We start from the raw sequence: 21,652 nt of genomic DNA, 5'->3' as shown, positions 1-21,652 counted from the left end.
AGCTCTGTCACTCTGTAATAATAATAATAAAGAAAGCGATATCGCAAGTCTGTAAAGTACACTTAGTAATACGTCTAAAGCGGACAAAATTGATGTATTATACAGCGATTTTAAATGTACCGCTTAATTGCCAGCACTATACTGTTGAAAAACCCTTCTAAACATTGTAACAAATTTTATGTTAACAGCCTTATGCAAAAATTCGAGGTCATAAGTTTAAATTCTGCTACTTATATAGTTGTTAGAATTTTACTTTTGTCACTCAAATGCAAGAAATTTAATTCGAAACGGCGTAGTGGTTGTCTCAAGAGGGAACTTATGCTTTTTACATGCACTTGAATAGGGGAGCTCAGAGTTGGCTGCGGAATAAGGCTTGTCCGCCGCCCACGTCCCCAAATATTAAACCCAATCAGACACAAAAGTAAATACAAAGAGAGAAGCTATAGCTCTGACCACAAGTCGTGATACGGAAGAGATACGGGTAAGTAAGTCTGCACCACGCTCACTGCTCGCCAACACGTTCGACCACAACATGCCAGAAAATCATTTAAAATAGCGAGGGGTTAAAAAAAAAATATGACGCCACAAGCGAAGCCAACCGCGCCACGGCCATCGTGGAAGCGAGAAGCGCTGGCCCACGGAAAGTGCTTCTCTTTATATTCTTGCTTTGCTCTCCGAGATAATGGTTTCAAAACCGGACCACACGCACGACCGATGATACTATACACGAATGACCTTTTTTTTTTTCTTCACTCCCTGTCTCGTTTTTTTTTAAATATCGTTCACATTTACGCATTAAAAGCAGGATCGCGAGACGTATACTCTCGATTTCCCACACGGACTACCGTTTCTCCCGCGGATTCCTTTCGGAACGTGCAGACTGGACACCAAGAATAGGCCGGGCAAGACGCAGACAGACAAAAAACTGTAAATTAACGAGGTGAAACATAAAACAAGAACAGCGAGAAAAAAAGAAAAGAAAGAAAGGAACGGGAAGGCGGATGAAAGCGTCGACGGCGGTGAGGTTAGCTTCTCGTCGTCGCTTTCGAGGAAGGAAGAACGCGTCGTCGCGGGGTTGAGGGTCGTTTATGTGGGTTACCAGAGGGACGACGAGCCGTCACGACCGTCGACGCCGCGCAAGTCAGGCAGGCACGGGCAACCGAGAAAGAAAAAAAAAAGGAAAAGAAAGGAAAGCAGGTAGAAACGCGTGTACGCCCAGACACAGAGGCAAGACAGACGTGTGTGTGTGTGCGCCTGTGTGGTTGTGTGCAGACACCCGGAAAAGGGTCTTCCGGACAGTATCCGAAACATTCTGGCAGACCCGGCTCACGAAGAGAGAGAGAGAGAGAGAGAGAGAGAGAGAGAGAGAGAGAGAGAGATCCTATGCGGAAAAGGAGAGAAGAGAAATAAACGGGAGGTGAGGGCAGAGAAACGGGAAAACTATAGAGGACACAAAGTAAAAACGAAAACAAGCTCACGGGGTGGTTCAGCGAAAACTTCAGCGGGGTGGGCGAAACAAAAGTCCCCCGCTTTGCGTTACCCCTTCCCTCCCGAAGCGCCAACCGAGTCGGCGGCTTTTCGTTTCGCACGCATGTTACACGCTCGATCCCTCCTCCTCCCTGCAGCCCACACCGCCCGCCCGGAAGAAAGGGGGCGCGCGCACGACGTCCTGTTCCGACGTCTCGCTTCCTGGCATCGGAAAGAAGACGGGTCTATTATTGTAGTGCACTGTAACGGGGCTATTCACCAAGAACGTCAGGATCGAGTAAGAAAGTGCCTCCCCCTAACGTTACTTGAGTCGGAACTTGGGAACAGGGCGACATCAGAACGGCAGGGGGGCTGGGGGAGGAGGGGAGGCATCCGTGTAACAATGCTGGCTTTGGTAAACGCAGCGTGACCGAAGCATAACAGAGTCGCGATTACGTTATTCAACGTATACGAAAGTTACTCGTGCGCACAATTAATTAGCTGAGAGTTTCAGAAATAGCGGACCCAGAGACGACTATGCGATCACCATAAGCACCACCCGTCCTCGCTCCTGCATGATACACACTCCCCCTCCCCCCCTCTAAGTTAACTCAGAAGCAAAACAAAATGATAGAAAACTCACTCCATGCCAGAACGCTTAGAGTGTGACCACGATCCATGTAAGAATGAGGGTCCGCGACAAGGGCGAGAAATTAAGTAACGCGTAACTCGAAATGCGACGCGCTCGGAGGATATTCTCTTCCCAAACGACACGTTCGTGTAGTTTCCGCACAAAGTGCAACGCCCGCCCATCTCTCGCCGTTTGAATCGCGTGTCCTCGGCGCAGTACGACCGTCGGCCACGCGGCTCGGAAGTGCGACCAGCTGCGCGATGACGCTGCATAGATGGCTACACCGACGCACGTTTCACACACTGGAGGAAGCCGGCAAGCGGCTGACAGGTGTGATTTGTGGAGGCACCATCGCAGTTCGCTTGCGACACCGGAAGACGTACAGATGGTAACGGCAACGCCTGTGTCGACATCTCGCGAGAGCAGTGGCGTAGCCAGAAATATTCCTCCGGGGGAGGAGGGAGGCATGCCCGCACTGGCGTTCACACCACATATTGCAAGTGTTCTTCGGGAGTTCTCTCGACACCACGTCCCGTCTCTTCGAGGGAGGAGCGAAGTGAAAATGACGCAGGTCCAGAGCAGACCACCGCCGGTAACACACACGTACACTGTTCAATGCATGCTTAGAACAAGTATTCAAGCTATTTAACTGGGAAGCCTTAGGAGTGAGGATCGACGGCGAATATCTCGGCAACTTTCGGTTTTCAGATGACATTGTTCTATTCAGCAACACTGCAGACGAGTTACAACAAATTATTGAGGACCTTAACAGAGAAAGTCTGTAAGAGTGGGGTTGAAGATTAATGTGCACAAGACAAAGATAATGTTCAATAGCCTGGCGAGGGAACAAGAGTTCAGGATCGCCAGTCAGCATCTATAGAGTCTGTGAAAGAGTACGTTTACCTAGGTCGATGACTCACAGGGGAGCCTGGTCATGAGAAGGAAATTTATAGCAGAATAAAAATGGATTGGAGTACATGCGGCAGGCATTGCCAGGTCCTGACTGGGAGCTTACCACTATCATTGAAAAGAAAGGTGTACAATCAATGCATTCTACCGCGGCTAACATATGGGGCAGAAACTTGGAGGTTGACAAAGGAGCTTGAGAAAAAGTTGAGGACCGCGCAAAGAGCGATGGAACGAAGGATGTTAGGCGTAACGTTTAGAGACAGGAAGAAAGCGGTGTGGATCAGATAGCAAATGTGGTTAGCCGAAATTGTAAGTGACGTTAAGAGAAGAAAAAAAAAAAGGTGGAGCTCGGCAGGCTATGTAATGCGTAGGATGGATAACTGGTGGACCATTACAGAGTTACAGAATGCGTGCCAAGACAAGAAGGGAAGCGCAGTCGAGGACGGCAGGAAGCCAGGTGAAGTGATGAAATTAGGAAATTTGCAGACGCAGGTTGGAATCAGTCCTGCAGTGGACATATAAATAGGCCGACGATGATTACTGCACGATACACCGGCGTTTTTGCATTTCGCCCCCATCGAAATGTCGGAGTTGGATCCTGCACCCTCGGGCTCAGCATCGCAACGCCACAACAGCCACTACTATACGGCGAGTCTCTTCCAGGAAGGATTTCTTCGCACACTGTAATAAAGGCGTACATACACATTCGCGAAGGCCGGCTCATAGTCTTTCCTTTGTACACGTGTGCACTTAAAGACTGTCTGGGCGGGAAACGCTATGCGGCGGGGCCTTACGGGCGGTTATGTGCACGGACGACGGGAAGTCATGTTCGCACCGCGAACGCCGAAAGCTGCTCCGCCCTTACGTACTTACCCTACGGGAAAGTGCGCTGGGAGTTTATTTTTACCGCTTGCGCTCAAACGCAGAACGCCCTCATCATTTCGGTCGAAATTCGCACTGTACACCCAGACGCACACCGCACAGCAAGTGTTGTATAGGCTTCTTCGGAAGCCGCGTCCGCATCGGGGTTGACTGTACGGGCCGTTCCAAGCAAGTCAAGTCGCGGAAATACAGGTATACGAGGAAAGCGCTTGTTGGAAATGCCCGCAGACGAGCTAGCAATGATAAAAATAGACAAAAAAGAACTGTTCAGCAACTGTAGTAAAGTACTGTGCAATGCACACGAAGTCACACAGCGATAGTAGAACACGTGGCTTCTTACAAACAACTTTTATGGCACGTTCTGCTATATCATGTCAGTTTCTGCAACTCTTAGATTTCAAGACAGAGTACAAGTAATGACATTCCTCGTATAAGTAATGACATTCAAGATTGCAGCACGGTCAGATCATAGAGAAGTATGACGGACACAAAACGCCGTGTTACAGCATTCTCAGCAGCTCATCACGGCTGTAGCAGGTTTAAATTAAAGTAAATGAACATAGAAATGCCATCCAAACACCGCCTCGCGACCAGCAGGCAACGCGACCTTCGCATTGCAGACTCGAAAACGCGGCGCACGTTCGCAGGAGACAATCACGACTGTATAGTAAATGCGCCTTCGGCTGGCGTCCGTGAAGATGAGTCGTCTGGATGTATACGTATACTGTACACATAGCGCTCACATTCTCAGCCTTTCGCAACACGTCGTACTAGAGGCCGCTTTAGGCTCGGGTTTCTTTCTTCTTTCTTTCTTCCCCAAGGCTAACTGCCCGTCAACGTGCTCTGAATCCACAGCAGCCCTGTGTTGCCCACAGCGAGCAATGTGCACATCGTCGTTCGCCCCGTATACGACCGCCGCTTGGCACGGCCCCCAGCGCCTGCATGCCAGCGTCTGCATGATCAGCCATGCTTTTGAAGCGAAGCGGGAGGACGAGGAAGGGGATCGACACAGAGGCCGGATGCGCGACGAAGCATCCATCTGCTGGACGACCTTCTTCATTCAAGCGAGCAGACGACGACGACGACGACGTGCAAACGAGAAGCACGTGCGTGGAACAGACGAGCGGACGATGCGAGGGACGCACCGAACGCCCATTCGAGGCATCTGCAATTGTGCAACACGAGTCTCGCTGGTATCGTCGTCTGCTTATTATACCAGCATCGACAGCAGATGACGCTTAACTGGACACCGGATTGTCTGGAAATAACAGTTATTTACCGAGCAATGACGGAGACGCTTCGCTTAATAACGCACGTCGGACAACGCCGTTTGAACGTGCGTGTACCTCGGGCCCGATGTAGCGGCATAGCAGACGAACGAGCGAGCCGGAGCGAGTTTCAAAACACTACAATGTACTACTGTTCCAGCGCCACCACCTTCTGGGTCATGACGTCACGATGCAACAGAAACGAAACCGAAACTGGCTGTAGAAAAGCTAGTACGTTACATTATTCAGGGCGATTTAAGGCTTGCAAGGATCTTCGCTAGTGTTTAGAGGTCTATAGGACTTTCATTTAACGGTTAAAAAAAGGCAAAGTCTGAAATAGAATGTCACTACTCAAACTTTAAGGGGACGTATACCAACAGGCTCCACAACACAAACAAGCATGTTTACTCGGCCTTGTAGCACGCATATAAAACAGTGCCGCCTCCCTTGGTCCGGCGGCGATTGTTCTACAACGACGCCCGGAAGAGAAGCCGCGGAGGACGCGGCCACGCAGATACACGACACGCCTGACCTTTCCGGCGCCGAACAAGGGAGGTAATGAATGTCTCACTTGGGAGACGGCGCGTGCACCACACACACAACGACACAACGGCCGGCAGGCAGCAAGGCGCGCAACTTCCGCTATCAAGGTCGGCCGCGGGGAAAGAAACACGAACCCATGCGTGTATATCTGCGCAGACGCAAGGCAAATAAATACACGCGCGTTATCTATCGCTGCTGCGGCGGCCAGGTGGTGCGCCGAGTTGCCGCATGGGCAACATTAACCCAGTTGGTTCTTTATTCTACGAATAACCCTTCGAGGAGGAGTCACTACGAGAGAGAGAGGGAGAGAGCACCGGTAAATGACGACAGATGAGAGGGACCGGATAACACTTCGGATTGGTTGTCTACACTTACATATTCAGCGGATTAGGAAGGCGTTGGTAGTGTTCACCGCGACCATAGAGGAAGCAAATAAGACTAGGAGGAAGCATGGCGTCACGCAGCTAACCTTGGCAAGCCAACTGTCTGCGAAAGCCATTCACTTTGCTTTTTCTCTCGCCGTGTCGCCCCAACACGTGACCTCTGAGACTTGGCAGAAATGGCCGGGAATGTCTGGTTCACGGTACCTTTTAATCGACGCGCACTTGTTCGGCTCTGCTGCACAGCAACATTGGCTCTGCTACACTGTAGCTCTGCCTACAGGGCGGCGGCGCACGAAAATCTACCGTGCGCTCTGCCGTAACGATCACATGTTGGGACCGCTCGTTTGGCCTCAACTGTGACGCCCAGTGCTCCCACCTGTAATTTAGCTATTTACATCCTCCATGACCAAGAGTTACTGTACATGCAACTTTTTTGTTAGCGTATAGAGTAACTCTACCAAGACCGTATCTGACTCGCCGACTTGCGGGAAGCACGTGATCTAGCGGCCACCATGGCCTCAGAGATCTGGCGGCACGCGCCATGCGGCCACAGGCACCGGCAAGGATACGGTGCCACCGTAGCAAGGGGGTTCTTGGTCGCGTGCACTGACAAATATTGCGCTTTCCTTGCGTCGCGTGGAAAATGTGCGAGAGACAAGAAAGGCCGAAACGAACTCATCTTGGTTTTCTCATGAGGTGAGCTTTATTTTTTCTTTATCGGGGCCACTCCACGCAAGCCATATTATATAGACCGCGTCAACTAGCCAAACTGTACACGTCTGGGCGTTTTCTTCACCTCACGTCGATTGTAATTTAAATTACAGGGTCTTACGTCCCGAAACAACGATCCGATTAGAGGAACGCCGCAGCAGCTAGGGAGGGGGGAGGGACTCCGGATTAATCCTGACCACCTAGGGTTCTTTAACGTGCGTCTAAATCTATGTACACGAGAGTCTTCTTGTTTTTGTTTTCCATTTCATCCCCCCCCCCTAGTGAAGTGAGGTCGGGATCGAACCCGCACCTTCGATCTCAGCAGTGCGACGCCGAACGTAATGACAGAATGTGAAATAGCTGCAGCTCTTTTCAATACCGCGAAAGACGCGCACGACCCAATAGCATGGCGCTTCACGGATCTTGGAGATATCTCACTCCGGACGCCGACGCGTGAACGCCTATACGTGGCAAAGAAAGAGTGCACGGAATGCAGTCGTGCGCGTCAACGCAAGCGCGTACGCGAAGCGCAGTCATGCGCAAACGCGAACCCTGTACCAGGGGAAAGCAGCAGCAGCAGCAGCGATATCGCCGGCCATCCCGGAAACCCGAGGCGAGCCATCCGCGGGAAAACAATGGGGCCGGGCATCGATCGCCACTCGATCTTGTTGTTGGACGGCACGGCCCTCGTCGCGTAACGCAGAGAGAGAGAGAGAGAGAGAGAGAGAGAGAGAGAGAGAGAGAGAGAGAAAACCGTGCGGGCGAATAACAAGCTCCGCAGGAAGGTGACCAAGAGCGCACTCGTGCACAGTGTTTCCCAAACAGCGCGTCGTGTCGAATTCAGTCCAGGGGTAAGGAGGGGGGGGGGGGGAAGGGTGCTTGCAAAGCCGAACGAGAGTAAACGGGATCGCTGTGGAGACGAAAGAGAAGAGCAGGTCGTGAGATAATATTGAGCCGGAAATGAGGCTTACACGCGGTAACGGAAAACGATCGCACTCATCCTGCCCCCTTCCCCCCCCCCCCCCCCCCCATCCAAACACAAGCACGTGCGCGCGCACAGACATAGAGGGTTTGTGTACAGAGGCCGTAGCAAAGTCACTTCTAGTGTCATGTCTCACCCCTATTGTTGTTTCTTTTGCGCGCGTGTTTGTTATCGAGGTCTCAGCCTTGCTCGATTCCAAACTATTCAGTTTCCCTCTAACCGCATCAACTGCCCGGAAGTGTAAGCGCCAATAGCTACAGTACTGGGTGTATGAAGTGAATCATAACAGCTTGTGGCATTGCGGAAGGAATTCGAGCCGCGGGCTTGCTTCGAAAGTGGCTTGAAGAGCCTTCGCCATTACGATAACTTATTAACCCCTCCCTTCCCCTCTCTCTCTCTTGACGTGTAAGGGGTTGCGAGAGTTAGGTACGACAGCCGATTTATGCAAGAGAAACGCAAGGACACTCGGTAATTAACTGCCTGGGTGAAACTTTCTTCGGCTATCGTTAAAAGACACAGCTGACTGGGCGCCATCTGAACGGGCTTGCATGCCTGGGTGAAACTTTCTTCGGCTATCGTTAAAAGACACAGCTGACTGAGCGCCATCTGAACGGGCTTGCATGCACGCCTTTGCGCGGATACCGTGGCGGCAAATAACCGGAGCGTATTATTCCCGCTCTGTCGCTTCCGGAGGTATCTCTTTCCGTGGACGCTGACTGGCTAAGCCGCCTGGCAGAACGCCCTTCGCTCCAGTGACGGGTCGCGCCATGTATGTGGCCACGTCACTCAGAAAAAGTATGGCCCCGAAAGTGATCGAACGCGGACGCTGCTGTTCTCCAGCGGTCACTCGACACTGGTCCGATGTGTCGGAATAGCCACAGCGGAGCTGCTGCCGCAAAGCGAAGTTCACAACAGTTCTGTCACGCGTGGACAGAGGACTGCGTGGCAATTACTTTCGAGAGTTGTTAACAGAGGGGTGACGGTTGACATGTTTGTGAGTCCTAAAGCTGCACCACTCAAATAAGCATCACGGAGTGCCCCTTGAGAACGAGAGGGGCGCTGTATTGAATGGATCCTGATTAATCACGTTCGGAGCAGCCGCGGCTATAGTGCCCAAGGCAACACCTATTCCACGTGTTTCGATACCACAAGATTCGGATTTAAGCAAGGCAAACTTAACGCGTGGCCCTCCGTCGCGTTCTTGATACGCTGCGGCGACCTGTTAGCTGTGGATAGTTTAGCAAACCAATTGCCGAGTAGGTAATCACTACACAAATTGCAAATTATTTGTGTAGTGATTACCTACTCGGCACAAATTTGCAACTCAAATGACACTTTGTCAGTAAACGTGCCCTCCGTGGCGAGAACTATTTTTCTCGGTGAGGAACTCCGATCGGAAATTGCTCTTTGAAGAAAGCAGTGGACGCTCGATCATAGCGGGAACTGACGGTAAAGCCCCTCACAGCCATCGATAGATTACGTCCCGATACCTTCTTGCCTTGTCCAAAGCCCTCTCAAGTAAAACTTTTAATGCTGGTCTTTCTTCACTGACGTACATTCCAGCGTCCCTGCGCTATCACGTTCGACAGTCGCGGCCGGCGAATCGAGTCCGGCCGATCTTTACGACCGCTCGGTGCTCGTAGTAATACATATATCGTAAACATGCAAATGACTCTGGGGGACGCTTCCTTCGAGGTTAAGTACACCGCTGTTACGTAGCGGGTGTCTCGACATAAGTTCGCGCAATCTCTTATGCACTCCAGTATACGCGAGAAATACAAATGACGTTAGTTGTGTTCCCAGCGTTTATTTCCTGTATTAGGGCTGCGCAACCGGCTTCCGATGACATGGATCGCACGATCGGTATAAACACCACAAGATGTCGAAAGAGGCTTCGACGGCACACGATCGATGTGGCCTGTCGTTTGCTCGAACGTCAAACACAGACTACACTGTGAACGTAGTTTCACATCTTTTACTTCCTCACTGTATATAACGATTAAATTTACGATTGCCAGCTCTTGCTGTGTACCTTGACATATTCGAATGTGTTACGAAGCATTCCCAAATGTTCAATTTCGAAAATGCGCAATCAATTGCTGTATTTCTTCTACATCCCTACATTTATTTTGTGTAAGCTAACACGAGCGAACGTTTTCTTTTTTTTTTTTTAACAGTGTACTAAGGGATTCTTTTCTGTCGTCTGGTGGAACTGTGGATATGCAGCAGCTGTTCTCATTGCAATTTCGGAGCTTGAAAAAGACTAAAATTAGAAGTCTTGCTTAAGGGGGCTTTGAATTTGTTTTGTACCCGTCTGCACACACTTCAGTTCTTCAAAATGCGTCATATGAAAGGTCAGAAGCTTCCATTCAAGAACTCTTTCTGTATTTACTTTTGTCTAGTGTGCTGTCACCACGTATATGGAAAATAGAGGACATCTTTTTCCTTTCTTTCTTTCTTTAGCTCTCTCTCGATCCCAAACGCCATGCAACTACACTTGTGGCGAGATGGATGACTAAGTATACGAAAGACGAGAAACTGACGCAGCGTTCCCTCGGGTGCCATTAGCCTATTTGGAGCTGTAATTGCAGGCGGTAGCAAGACCAAGCTATACAACTGATGCGCCGTCAGTTTACAAGCGCGTCGCAATATTCTCGGTGCACTAAGATGTGGCACCACGCCTATTAGGGGTCAATGAGCCCTATGCGGAGCATCGAAAGGGACGACACAAGCTTAGGCGGGCACAGTTGCGTAAAAAACACGGAAACCGACCACAATATGTCTTGGAACTCGTACATTTGTTCTTTTAAACTTCTACAGCCGGATACAACTTAAGTCTGCAGTGAAGCCCTGCCCACGCGCTCATAACCGCCAGCCACTGTTCCTACGCGAGGCTGCAAATAATTCGTACTTCAAACTTTTCCTGTTCCCCAAATGAGGACCACAAAAGTTATAAGCACGTAATCTTATGCGTTTTCAGTCGTCTAGTATGGTGAAACGGTGAAAGGCTAATTCCCTACTGAAGTGAAATAAAACGCCTGCTTTGCTGCAACTTATTGCCAAGTTTGACTTCAGTTGGCAGTGGAGTTTCATGAGTGAAACGGGCTCGGCAGTGAAACGAGCTGTACCGCGGGCTTTTGAAGAATGAAATTCTCAGACTCAATACACTTTATCCATGTCTGGTGCACATCTCATCGCTTCCACCGATGAAAAGACTCGAGAACAGCAGACGGAGCCGGGGGTATCAAGTACGACGCCATTTGTTTCGACGACGCTTGTGTTTGCTTATAAATGCGATTGGCTGGCGGAGTAACAAACCCTCGCTGTCCGTGTGTGTTGTCAGTGTCCGTGTCCCTAAACAAGCGTACCACGATCATTCCCTACCAGACGAGCTTTCGTCAAGCCCTAGGTTTGAAACGTGCAACAATGGAGCTGTTGTCGAAGTTTGTTCGCCTTGTGTTAAAGGCTAGTGCACTAGCCTCTAACACAAGGCGAACAAACTTCGAAAAAAAAGAAAAAGATATGCACGTTTACCACGAAAAACAACGCGGCAATAACTCCGTTGTTGTTGTTGTTTGCTTCTGTTTCTCCGACGGGACAGTTCGCAGTGCAATTATGCGCGCGGGTTTAAATGCGACACGCATCTGGCGAAATGTCGTAGGCCGAGCACGTCCGATACGTCATCGGCAACCCCGCTGCATTTCGAGGCGCATGTTTCCTTCATACAGCGTTAAGCAATCCGTCGCATGACGCATCCGTAACAACGCTACCTGTACACAGAGCCCACGACAGGGGTGGATGGAGCTTCCAGAAGAATCCGCGCGGTTTCGGGAAGAGAAGGAGAGAGATCGTTGAATTCTGTCTGTGTCGAGTTGTGTCGTACGATCGATGTCGCGAAAAACTTGTCACGCCTGATACACTAACGCCAAATGTCAGTAAGCCCGCAGACTTTCCTACAAAAAAATCGCTAGAGGAAAAAAAAAGAAATCTGGCGCTAATATAGCGTCTGTCGGAGCTGTAGGCACGGCGCGGTTCAGCGCACATCCGAATGATGGTTAATACATACATCTGCTTAAACTTCAAGTCCTAATCTTCAAACGGCTTTGCGACTTCGCAAACGAACCAATTTCAACAGAATACGAAGGTATAAATGAAACAATTCGCACTACTTATTCGTGTGCGCCGATTCCCATTGCCCTCTGCGTTTAGAAAAGTGGGATTGCTTCGAAATTTAGGGCAGTAAATTTAGTCAGGAACGTACTGTAAATAACGCTACAAGAACCTCTGAAGCCACGAGCACGGATATCAGATAAATCCGCGTGCTATTATTATTCCCACGGTACGGCTGAACGATATCGCCACGCGCCGTAGTTTCCCGAGTAGCCATTTTAATGGGAAACTCCACATGACGACAAACGTCAGCCAGTCATAGCCAGCTGCAGCTCGTTTCGTACGCAGGAGACTCACCGACGCGGGCGCGACGCGCCGACAGTCGCGTGGAATGCCGCCGCGGCCTCAGTTCCGGCGATCCGCCCTGGTTCGTGTAGCCCATACCACCGGGCGCTGCTCGGCTATGCGGTTGCCCCATGGTTGAGGAGAAAGCCGCCGAGCTTCCGCTTTCTTCTTACTGCAGTTCCTATTAGGCCAAATCGACGGGTTAACGACGATCGGGACGCACTGTTTCGCCGGTGTCCTCCTTGACAGCCAACTCCCGGCAATGTTGTATCGGCCGGTGAATTCACACTGTCACGGTATGCACAGCGCTTGCTGACGGACACTCCCAGTGACTCTTGAGAACACGGCGAACGACGTCGTAAAAGACACACACACACACACACAGACACGCAAGTCACACAAACCAGACGGCCACACACGCGCGCACAAACCACGAAATCACTATAATATTACGCCACCGTCGAAGCGTGCAACTACGGGATAAGGCAACAACCCGTTCGCAGAGGGGTGAGCGAGCCGGTAGTTAGGCCTAGCGAAACCACCGCGCGACCCCGTCCGTCTGCAGCCGAACGCAGACCACCAGACGACGAACTTTCAGCAGCGCGCCGCGCACAGCCGGGAGGCGGTGTCTGTCCGCGCGTCGTCTGCTTCCGCGGTCAAAACGCAGCGCCGGTCCAGGCCTCGCAGTCGTTGAGCCGGATCACCGCGCGTCGCCGACCCTTGTCGTCGTCGTAGTCGTCATCGTTACCGAAGTCGTCGGGCCACACACACCACCGATGGCGGTTGTTGAGCCGCACGTAGGAGGCGGTGTGGCGGCGTCGGAGGCCACGGGAAAACCGCGGCGGAGGGCGAGCGAGGGAGTTGCGTCGTTCGTTGGGACTGCCGATGAGAATGAGGCTATACGGGGCTCCACGCACGCGCGCGGAGAAAAAGAAAGAAAACGCGGCCGATTCCGGATGGGATCAGATGCACGTCGGTCGCGCGGCTCCCTCTTCGTCGGATAAAAACGACTAAACCTGTCCCGCAACCGTTCTTGCGGCAGGTATTCACAAACTGGAGCGATTGGCGATCGAGCCGCTGTCGATCGTCGCCAGATGTGAACACAGTTGCATAGGCAGGGGCAAGGCGACCGACAGGTACAGTAGCAGACGACAGCGATATGGCCAGAATACGTAGGCAAAGCAGACAGCCAAGTGGCAGGCACGAAGCAACCCAGAAGACGGGCGTCGTTCGGCAGGCGTACGCGTGTGAAGCAGCGGCAAAGCGCCACACGGGGCGGTCCCCGTATTCCCTCGCACGACGACCGCTTGCCTGAAGATTCACGCACACACACACATACATACGCAAGCAGCCCGCAAGCAGGAAAGCAAAGCAGAGAAGAGAGAAAGATATGCAAAAAGCTGCGCCTCCAGTCTCCCTTTCCCCTCTCGGCGGGCAAGAGGAGGCGATCTCAATCTTGGCCGCGGCGGCGTTGGCCGCTGCACCACCGCAGACGGCGGCCCATGCGTGACGAATAGGCGGCGATCAGCTGGGAGAAGCAGAAGGCTACAAAGAAGCAGACGCCATCAGACAATGGGCGCCAGCGCAGGCCGAAACGCCTCAGAACCACGTCCGTGGGCAGAAGCGAGGCGTCCCGCGTGTTTTTTCTGGGAGCTCGGAGGAGCAAGCGCCTTGAGCAGCGACATCGCGCTACAAAGGCCTCGGCGCAAGCAACTGGACGAAATGAGCGACGTTTTATTCGCCCCATATTCGCATAGAGAGAGGCCGACGAGGCGGCGGCGGCGGCGGCGGCATAGCCGCTGTGTGCCAATGGAGAGAAACGGCTCGCGCTAGCTGCGGCGAAGACGGGAAAAACACGAAGAAACCGAAAGCTGGCAGCTCGGCAAGGGGAGGTGAGCAAGCCCGTTGAGAGCGCGGGGAAAATAAAGAAAGAAAAAGGCACACACGGGCACAGCGTACTGGTCGGCCTTGGAGACGAAACACGTGACCCAGCCGGCGGCGTCACACAACACGCGCCGTTCTCGCTAGGTGACGTCAAGCGCCCAGAGGCTGCGCTCGGAAAAACGGATGATTTTATGCAGGGGGCATCACCGCTTGGCAGCGACTTTAATTCGCTTTGGTCGGTGGTAAAAGTACTTGGACGGTACACACCGATATGCAAATCAAGCAGCGGACGAGGTTACGAGAGGTACATGCCAACAAAAGCCTCAAGACATATAAATGGTCGGTTCTTCCGTCGAAACTCTGAATACGCGAGTAATTTCGCTTGTTTTCGTGTTTCCAATTTTTTTTCTTTACCAGTTCACTTACAAGCATTTGTCGCAAATTCGAAGTAATTACACGACATTAGCTGTACAGAATTTCATTGTGAAAAGCAGCTCGAGTTGAACACGGACAGACAGAATGACCACACGGACGTTTCCCGTCCGTGTTCAATTAGTGCTGCTTTTCACAATGAACCGCAAACCAACTCGTCCAACTTTCAGCCTTCTACAGAATTTGCCGTAAGCGCTAATATACGAAGCAAACTAAAACTGGCCTATATTAAAATTGTAAGAACAGAATATGACAAGTTTACCGCTCGAAGTAAACACAAGTTTCTTTCTACCACTTTACCAGCTATGCTGCAAACAAACCCAAATCGATTTTATAAACCATTAATGCTAATCAATGGAATGAGGTTTCACTTAATAATAGCTCTGAACTTCCGATTCTTGAGACCGAGGTTGCAGACCTTCTTAACACAGCATTTAGTTCGGTTTTTACTGATGACACTGACAGCTGCCCGATCTGACTTACTGATTTACTGACAGCTTGCCCGATCCAGCATACTTCGCGTATCCGCTCATGCAAAACATCACATTTGATCCCGTCGGCATTGCCTAGTAACTGAATTGTTGAACTCGTTATCCACGGCAGTAGGTGGTATCAAGGACAAAGTGCTAAAAGACACTAAACATGTGTGTAGCCAGTCTTGTTTTCATCACTCATATTCCAGGAATCGCTTAACAGCGGTTCAATTCCACATGACTGGCAGGCGGGCAAGGTAATTCCAGCCTTCAAGAAAGGAAGCCGATCATCACCGAGTAACTAGCGTTCGATTTCCATAACAAGCGTCTCTTGTAAAATAATGGAACATATCTTATACTCACGTATTGCTAACTTTCTAACATCCGCCAATCCTTTTTTTTTTCACCCACGTCAGCATCGTTTACGCAGATAATTATTCCTGTGACACCCAACTTCTTCTTTTCCTGAACGACTTGCATTTAAACTTAGATCGCAACATCCCGATTGACACATTATTTTTACGTTTCGAAAAAGCGTTCGATAAGGTTCCTTGTGGTCGTCGTTTATTAAAGTTATCCCGTCTTAACATTCATCCGTGCGCTCTAAGCTGGATTCGAAGATTTTTTTTTAACTAACCGCCTGTACGCCAGCTCACATTCTTCGTCCTTGAAACCCGTGCTTTCAGGCACATATTAATGACCTGCCTTGTAATATTTCTTCTCATACCCGACTCTTTGCAGACGATTGTTTGGTTTACCGAGCAATTACTAACCCTATCGATAATTTCGCATTACAATGTCACCTATCGCGCCTACAAAACTGGTGCAACACTTGGCTCATGTCATTAAATGATTCTAAAACAGTGTTGCCCGTCGCCGTGATTACAATGTGCCTAATTATAGCATCAATAACACGCAGATTGTAACAAATGATTCATTCAGATGTCTTGGTGCGTATATCTCGCATGACTTAACTTGAACCTGTCACGTTGCCCACATAACAAATTCTGCGAATCGCACTCTAGGTTATCTGCGCCGTAACCTTCCCCTCGGTTCTCCCTCAATTAAACAACTTGCTTTCCAAACTTTTGTGCGGCCCAAGCTGGAGTAGGCCAATGCCATTTTTCGACCCGCACCACAATAACCCTATAACTAACGCCCTCGAGTCAGTTCAGGACCGCGCGACACGATTTATTTTGTGTAATTATTCGTACCCCAATTCAAGCATCACAGTACTAAAAGCCCAAATAAGCTTACCCGTTATAGTTTACTGCCGTAGAATATAGCACCTCTTGACCTTTTTCATAACTTTTTCCCATCCTTTGTCTTTTGATAACCCGTACATAAAAAGAGCCCACCGAATTGCTCGTACCAGTCACTGTAACACAGTATGTCCCCCTACAAGCCGTTACCGTGACTTTTCAGCAGTAATTTTTTTTCTGCGCACAGCACGAGACTGGAATGGCCTGGCCACCGAAGTTGCCACTATCATCGACCCACTTGCATTCAAGCGGCTTATCGAAAAAACCCCATTGTGACTTGTATTATCTTTGTTTGCCAGTAACCGCCCACTCCCTCATGTATATCTCAACAAGAGACCTTTAAGGAAACAAGTAAACAAATAAACAAAGAGATCTGACTCCTCCGGAGCAACTGCATGCGCATGTGGATATGTACGCCAGGTGCACGTAGGCGGCAGGCGACACTAAGCTCGTATCCTTAGCAATTGTAGTTCGGTTCTTGTCGCCGCTTATAGAAACAATGCTGTACTGCTGTAAACAATTTACGTGCTGTAAAGCTTCTGATCGGCGCCTGTGCTGCTCACGCAGAGGAGACCCACACACCATCTTCGTATTAGCGCCTGTACCTCTATAGGTTAACTTGAGCTAGTGACTACAGAAAAGATACGGAACCCGGTAGTAGCTTCGTGGATCATATTTATGAAGGCTTATCAGAATGTTGAACTTGCTTTCACCGTTGTGCATCCCTCTTTCTATGTCGTCATCATCATCCCTCATCACACTTTTATGTCCCCATTCCCCCTCCTCTTTGTGCAGAGTATAGCAGGCAAGAGCGCGTTAGTTCAGGCCGACCTCTCTGCCTTCTTTAAAACAAATTATCTCACCGTACAAAGAGAAAATTCGTCAAAAACGTTACAAGTGGATTTCAGCACTGTGTACGCTGAATAAGGAGGTACTGCATGTAAACACTAAGTGCACGTCAATCCTTCTCACCGGCCTATATGATGCGCAAGGGCGACTCAAAAAATAAAATGCACCCTCTCGCGAAAACTGAAGGCGTACTCATTAATCAGCGACAGTCCCTTGATGCAAGTGATCAATCAGCTGTCAGTAGAAAGTAGGACAAGTTTGAGTTGATTCTTTAATGGATTCTGCAGCGTATAAGATGAGTTGAAGTAAAAATGCCGTGCCGTAAGCTTTGGACATTGTCCTTTTTTTTTTTTGCGCTATTGGACTGCAATTATAAAGCTCGACATAACAAATAAGACTGTCGACTGATGAAACAAAACAACCAACATACATGGCTATAGGAATTTGTCGGCATACTAAGGATTTCTCGGAGATTATTCTAGGAATAACTCGGCCCAGGAGGTCGGTGGCACCACTGACTCTCCGATTAGCTCACCGCTTGAGTGAAGGGAGCGTGTGCACGCGCGCAATTATAGGTTTGTCAACCCGAGTGCGGCGCCCTTCCAAATTAGCGAGCGTTGCCCAATAGTTATCTGCGAGGAGCCCCTTCCAGCGAGCCAGCGCCGGGGCCATTGTTCCTTCGTGGCTCGTCCCTCCGCCTTAGAACACTTGCGTTACAGACAGTGAACGAGCACAAGAGAGAGAGAGAGAGAGAGAGAGAGAGAGAGAGAGAGAGAGAGAGAGAGACGCGAGCTTCGCGCTGTGAAAATCAGGGTGCGGAACTGAAACTTGAATTCGACTGTTTGACTGACTCCATGGGTTTGATGTCCAGAAGCAAGGCAGGGACATATGCGATGATGATGACGATGATGATGCTTTTTATTTTTTTTATTGAATTCTTTTTTTGCAGCGGTATGTGTTTGTCCTCAGGTAGCCAGCTTAGGCCTTTAATAACAACGCACTCCCCTTTGCGTTACCATACAGATTTCTCCCTCCCGATTGTTTTCTTGCCGTTTTTGTAAATGTTCGTGGCCCTTTCGTTTCTATCCTTTGCATCCAAATTACCGTCTCTATTCCCCTCACTTTATTTTTGCCAGCAGGTTGTCATTTACACTTTCGATTACCCTGCACTTGCCTGGCAACTTTCTTGACCGCTTCCTGCATTCCGTGTCCACGCTTTTCAGGTGCAGATATTCGTGCACTTCAGCCGGCCTTTTCTTTTCGTCCATGTTCCTTAGTCTTTCTTCAAAAACTAATCTTGCTCTGCGCTTCTTCTGACTTCAAAAGAAGCCCAACCTATGTCACCCCACACTGCCTCACTTGTGGTTTTACCGTGGGCCCCAAAAACCACTCGGCGGGTACCCTCTGGTTAATTTCCAATAGTGAAAAGATTTCTTCTTTATAAACTCAAGGGGGCGGGCAAAACACCAGCGCGAAGTTGAAATGCAGACCAAAGATGGCGCGACAGGAGTGTCCGACCACGATTTATACAATCCAGCCAACCAACAGTTTTAATTCAGCAGCAGAGTAAGACATCCGCTAAGCCACCTATACAGGTGAAGTGCCTAACCAGAACTCGTTTTCGGTCCGGCGAAGGTTACGATGCGAACATTCGTTTGGTTGGGGCCCACCAACGGAATCGACATCCTATATACTTCAACATCAGGGGTTCGATACGCTTCGTAACACGTCAGCAAAATAGGAAAACAATGTATTACCTCGCCGAAACACACCTTTAGTTTCGAGTGGTTTGTTGCACCGGTTTAGGGGCGCGCTTCCACTGCTTGTTCCTTGTTCGCGGTCCGCTCCACAGTGGTGGCACACGTGTCGTTTCGTGTTCAAATCTAGTAGAGCAAAAAATGAGTGGTTCATCTTCCCGTTGCAGTTGGGCAATTCCCGCTGCTCTTACTCCCTCCCCCTCTCCCTTTTTGACAGGTCACGGCCACGCAAAGCTCGGCTGTCGTCGCTGCTGTGGTATGCATATGTATAGCCATAATTTTGCATTGTAATATACCGGATGTTTCAGCAAACACTTTCAATTTTTTTTTTCAAGTTTGCGTGTAGCAGATAGCACAGTTAAAGTTCATGAGCTGGTCTACTCGAACAGGCGGACATTATTACTTTCACGAAAAATTGAAAAGCATAATCGACTAATTACCGGAAATTTACTAATCACGTTTTTAAGTAATTACTTTAGGGCCCATATTGCAATTTACAAATTCTAGCCGTGGAGTTCGCAAGGCCGATCCACTTGGAACGAATTCTCAGGAGGACACCAGTTTCGAGATATTAATTTCAGAACTTCGCGGGAATTTGTTCCAGTTACTTTTGTGCTTCAATACATAAAACGTCGTTCTGTTAAGAAATTAACTGTAACGCCAATGCATTTCTCCGCAAAGTTCGGGAATTATTACCTCGAAACTGATGTCATCATGATAATTTCTTTCAAGTGGATCGCCTTGCGAACTCAATCGCTAGAATATGTAAATTGCAATATGGGCCATAAGTTAACTAGTTAAAAACGTTATTAGTAATTTTTTATAATTAGCCGATTATGCATTTCTATTTTTTTCGGGCAAGTATAGTCCGCCACTTCGAGTAGACCACCTCAAGAGCTAGAATTGTGCTGTCTTCTACACGCGAACTGTTCAAAAATTTTGTAAGTGTTCGCTGAAACACGCTTACGTACTGCAAACAGAACGCCATGTGAGAAAGCGGGCTTTCGTGGAACGTTGTGACCTCAGTTTACGTACAGTTGTATCGACAGCTAGAACGACGCGTGATCACTCCAGTGTCAACCTATATATAGCACGCCCCTCGATTCCCGCTAAGTCGCCATATATCCGAGAACTAGACATTAGAGTTCTCATAAACCGGCTGCTCCGCACTAGAACCTGTAGCGCGGAGAATAAAGCATACGTAACGCAGCTTTTTTAATGCCCTATGTAGTAATTGTAGCCAAAGTGAAAAGCCCCATTTCACCCAAACAAAAAACATTATAATTATAGCTTTGATTGGAGTCGGCAGGTCAAGAAAAACGAGCGTACTGGTGGAAAATTGAGCATAATCTCAAATACATACGTACGCCATTCGCTATACATAGCGTCGAACCTATAAACTTGTTTCGAGCATTAAGAATGTGGCGCGCCACGTAAAACATCCTCCATATACTACAGTGAACTGTAGCCGTGCACTACAAGGCTGACCCGAAGCGGTTACACAATGCGTGACCTGTGCGAGTATGGATCGAGACACCGCAAGTGTCTCTCCCTCTCTCCGGCGCGCCAACTATGGCGCGTGCAGTGGCGTCCATACGAAACAACGAGCGGATGCGGCACCGCAGCGGAATGCCGGAGTTTATCGACGCAGTGCAAGCACCCGAGGAAGGAGAAGGGGCCCGTGCAGCTGACAGCAGCGGACGCGAAGCGCCGAGCCGCCCCCTGGTTCTCCGCAAAGACAACCCGTCCGTATGGCAACTCGGAGAGGAACCGAACGGGACAGCGAAGGGGAATGGTACGGAAATGAATCGTCAGGGAACGTCAACAATTCGCGCGCCTCCAGTGCTATGAACAGCGCACGCACGCACGCACATTCCATGCGCTGGGCACATGAGGTGCGTTTCTTATAATTGAACCGATAAATAACCTAACTGGTCGACTACGCGAGGTAAGATACTTCAGTTTCCACGGGAATTTCGGGTGCCGAAAACGTGCGACCGCAAAGTTTTTCGGGATCACGGACACACTGCTGGCACATCGCGGAGAAAAGGGTCTATGCTGCACCCTACGGGTCTAAAGCTAGACCCTATATGGTGGGTCTAGCTTGGCACCAATGCCACCAGATGGAAATCTGGCGCAGCGCGTTTGCAAGCGAAGGACGCACTGCGATGGGAAGGAGGGAAACGAAAAATGAGACACTTTCTCATCGCTTGATATTAGAAATACCGATATGGCCAACAATTCGAATGATAACACCTATGTACAGCATATGATCACTTAACACGTACGATCACATGTAAAGCTATTTACACGCTTTTATACGAGGGTGCTTCAGCGACGGCTGTCTTCAGCGCTTAAAAATGATTTCAAACAATTTCTGTTATCAGTGAAAGGCATATCACTAGGTCCGTGATCACGGGCTCTTTACCGAACTAGTTCTCCAACACTTATCCAACTACTTATCTTCAGGGTGTCTCAGACCCTAGCCGGTCTGAGAACTGGCTAACCTCCCCGTCTTTCCGCCTTTTTCTCCTTCTGCTCCTCCTCCAACAACTTATCCAACTAGTATACCGTAAATTTTGCAAATGCGGAATTAAAGTCAGTTGGTGCTCAACACTTGTCGACTCGAGTTATTATAGGACTCACGAGAATTCAAGAATACCACGAGTTTCGAAGCGAACGCCCGCTCAAACTTGCAGCAAGATTTACTGGTGTTGCACGTAGCATTTTCTTTAAAATAAGGCTTCCATTATGCACATTACGA

The 21,652-nt window shown here is 49.5% G+C and overlaps 1 protein-coding gene across 4 annotated transcripts in view; it reads right to left on the bottom strand.

Annotated features, from left to right (window-relative positions):
• numb (NUMB endocytic adaptor protein) overlaps positions 1–21,652 on the bottom strand; it is a 96,172-nt gene that overhangs the window by 30,472 nt on the left and 44,048 nt on the right. Inside the window, exon 1 of one of the 4 annotated variants that reach the window (XM_075699948.1) lies at positions 12,244–13,527. The exons of 2 other annotated variants lie outside the window; for them this stretch is intronic. In XM_075699948.1, coding sequence (XP_075556063.1) covers positions 12,244–12,364 — 121 coding nt within the window. In that variant the 5' untranslated portion in view covers positions 12,365–13,527. Of the gene's footprint in view, positions 1–2,110; positions 2,163–12,243; positions 13,528–21,652 lie in introns of those variants that run through there. One more of the 4 variants, XM_075699950.1, reaches the window with a different exon arrangement.

Source organism: Dermacentor variabilis, chromosome 7 (assembly GCF_050947875.1).
Source record: "Dermacentor variabilis isolate Ectoservices chromosome 7, ASM5094787v1, whole genome shotgun sequence".
Classification (NCBI taxonomy): domain Eukaryota; kingdom Metazoa; phylum Arthropoda; class Arachnida; order Ixodida; family Ixodidae; genus Dermacentor; species Dermacentor variabilis.
This window is presented reverse-complemented; position numbering and strand designations above follow the sequence as displayed.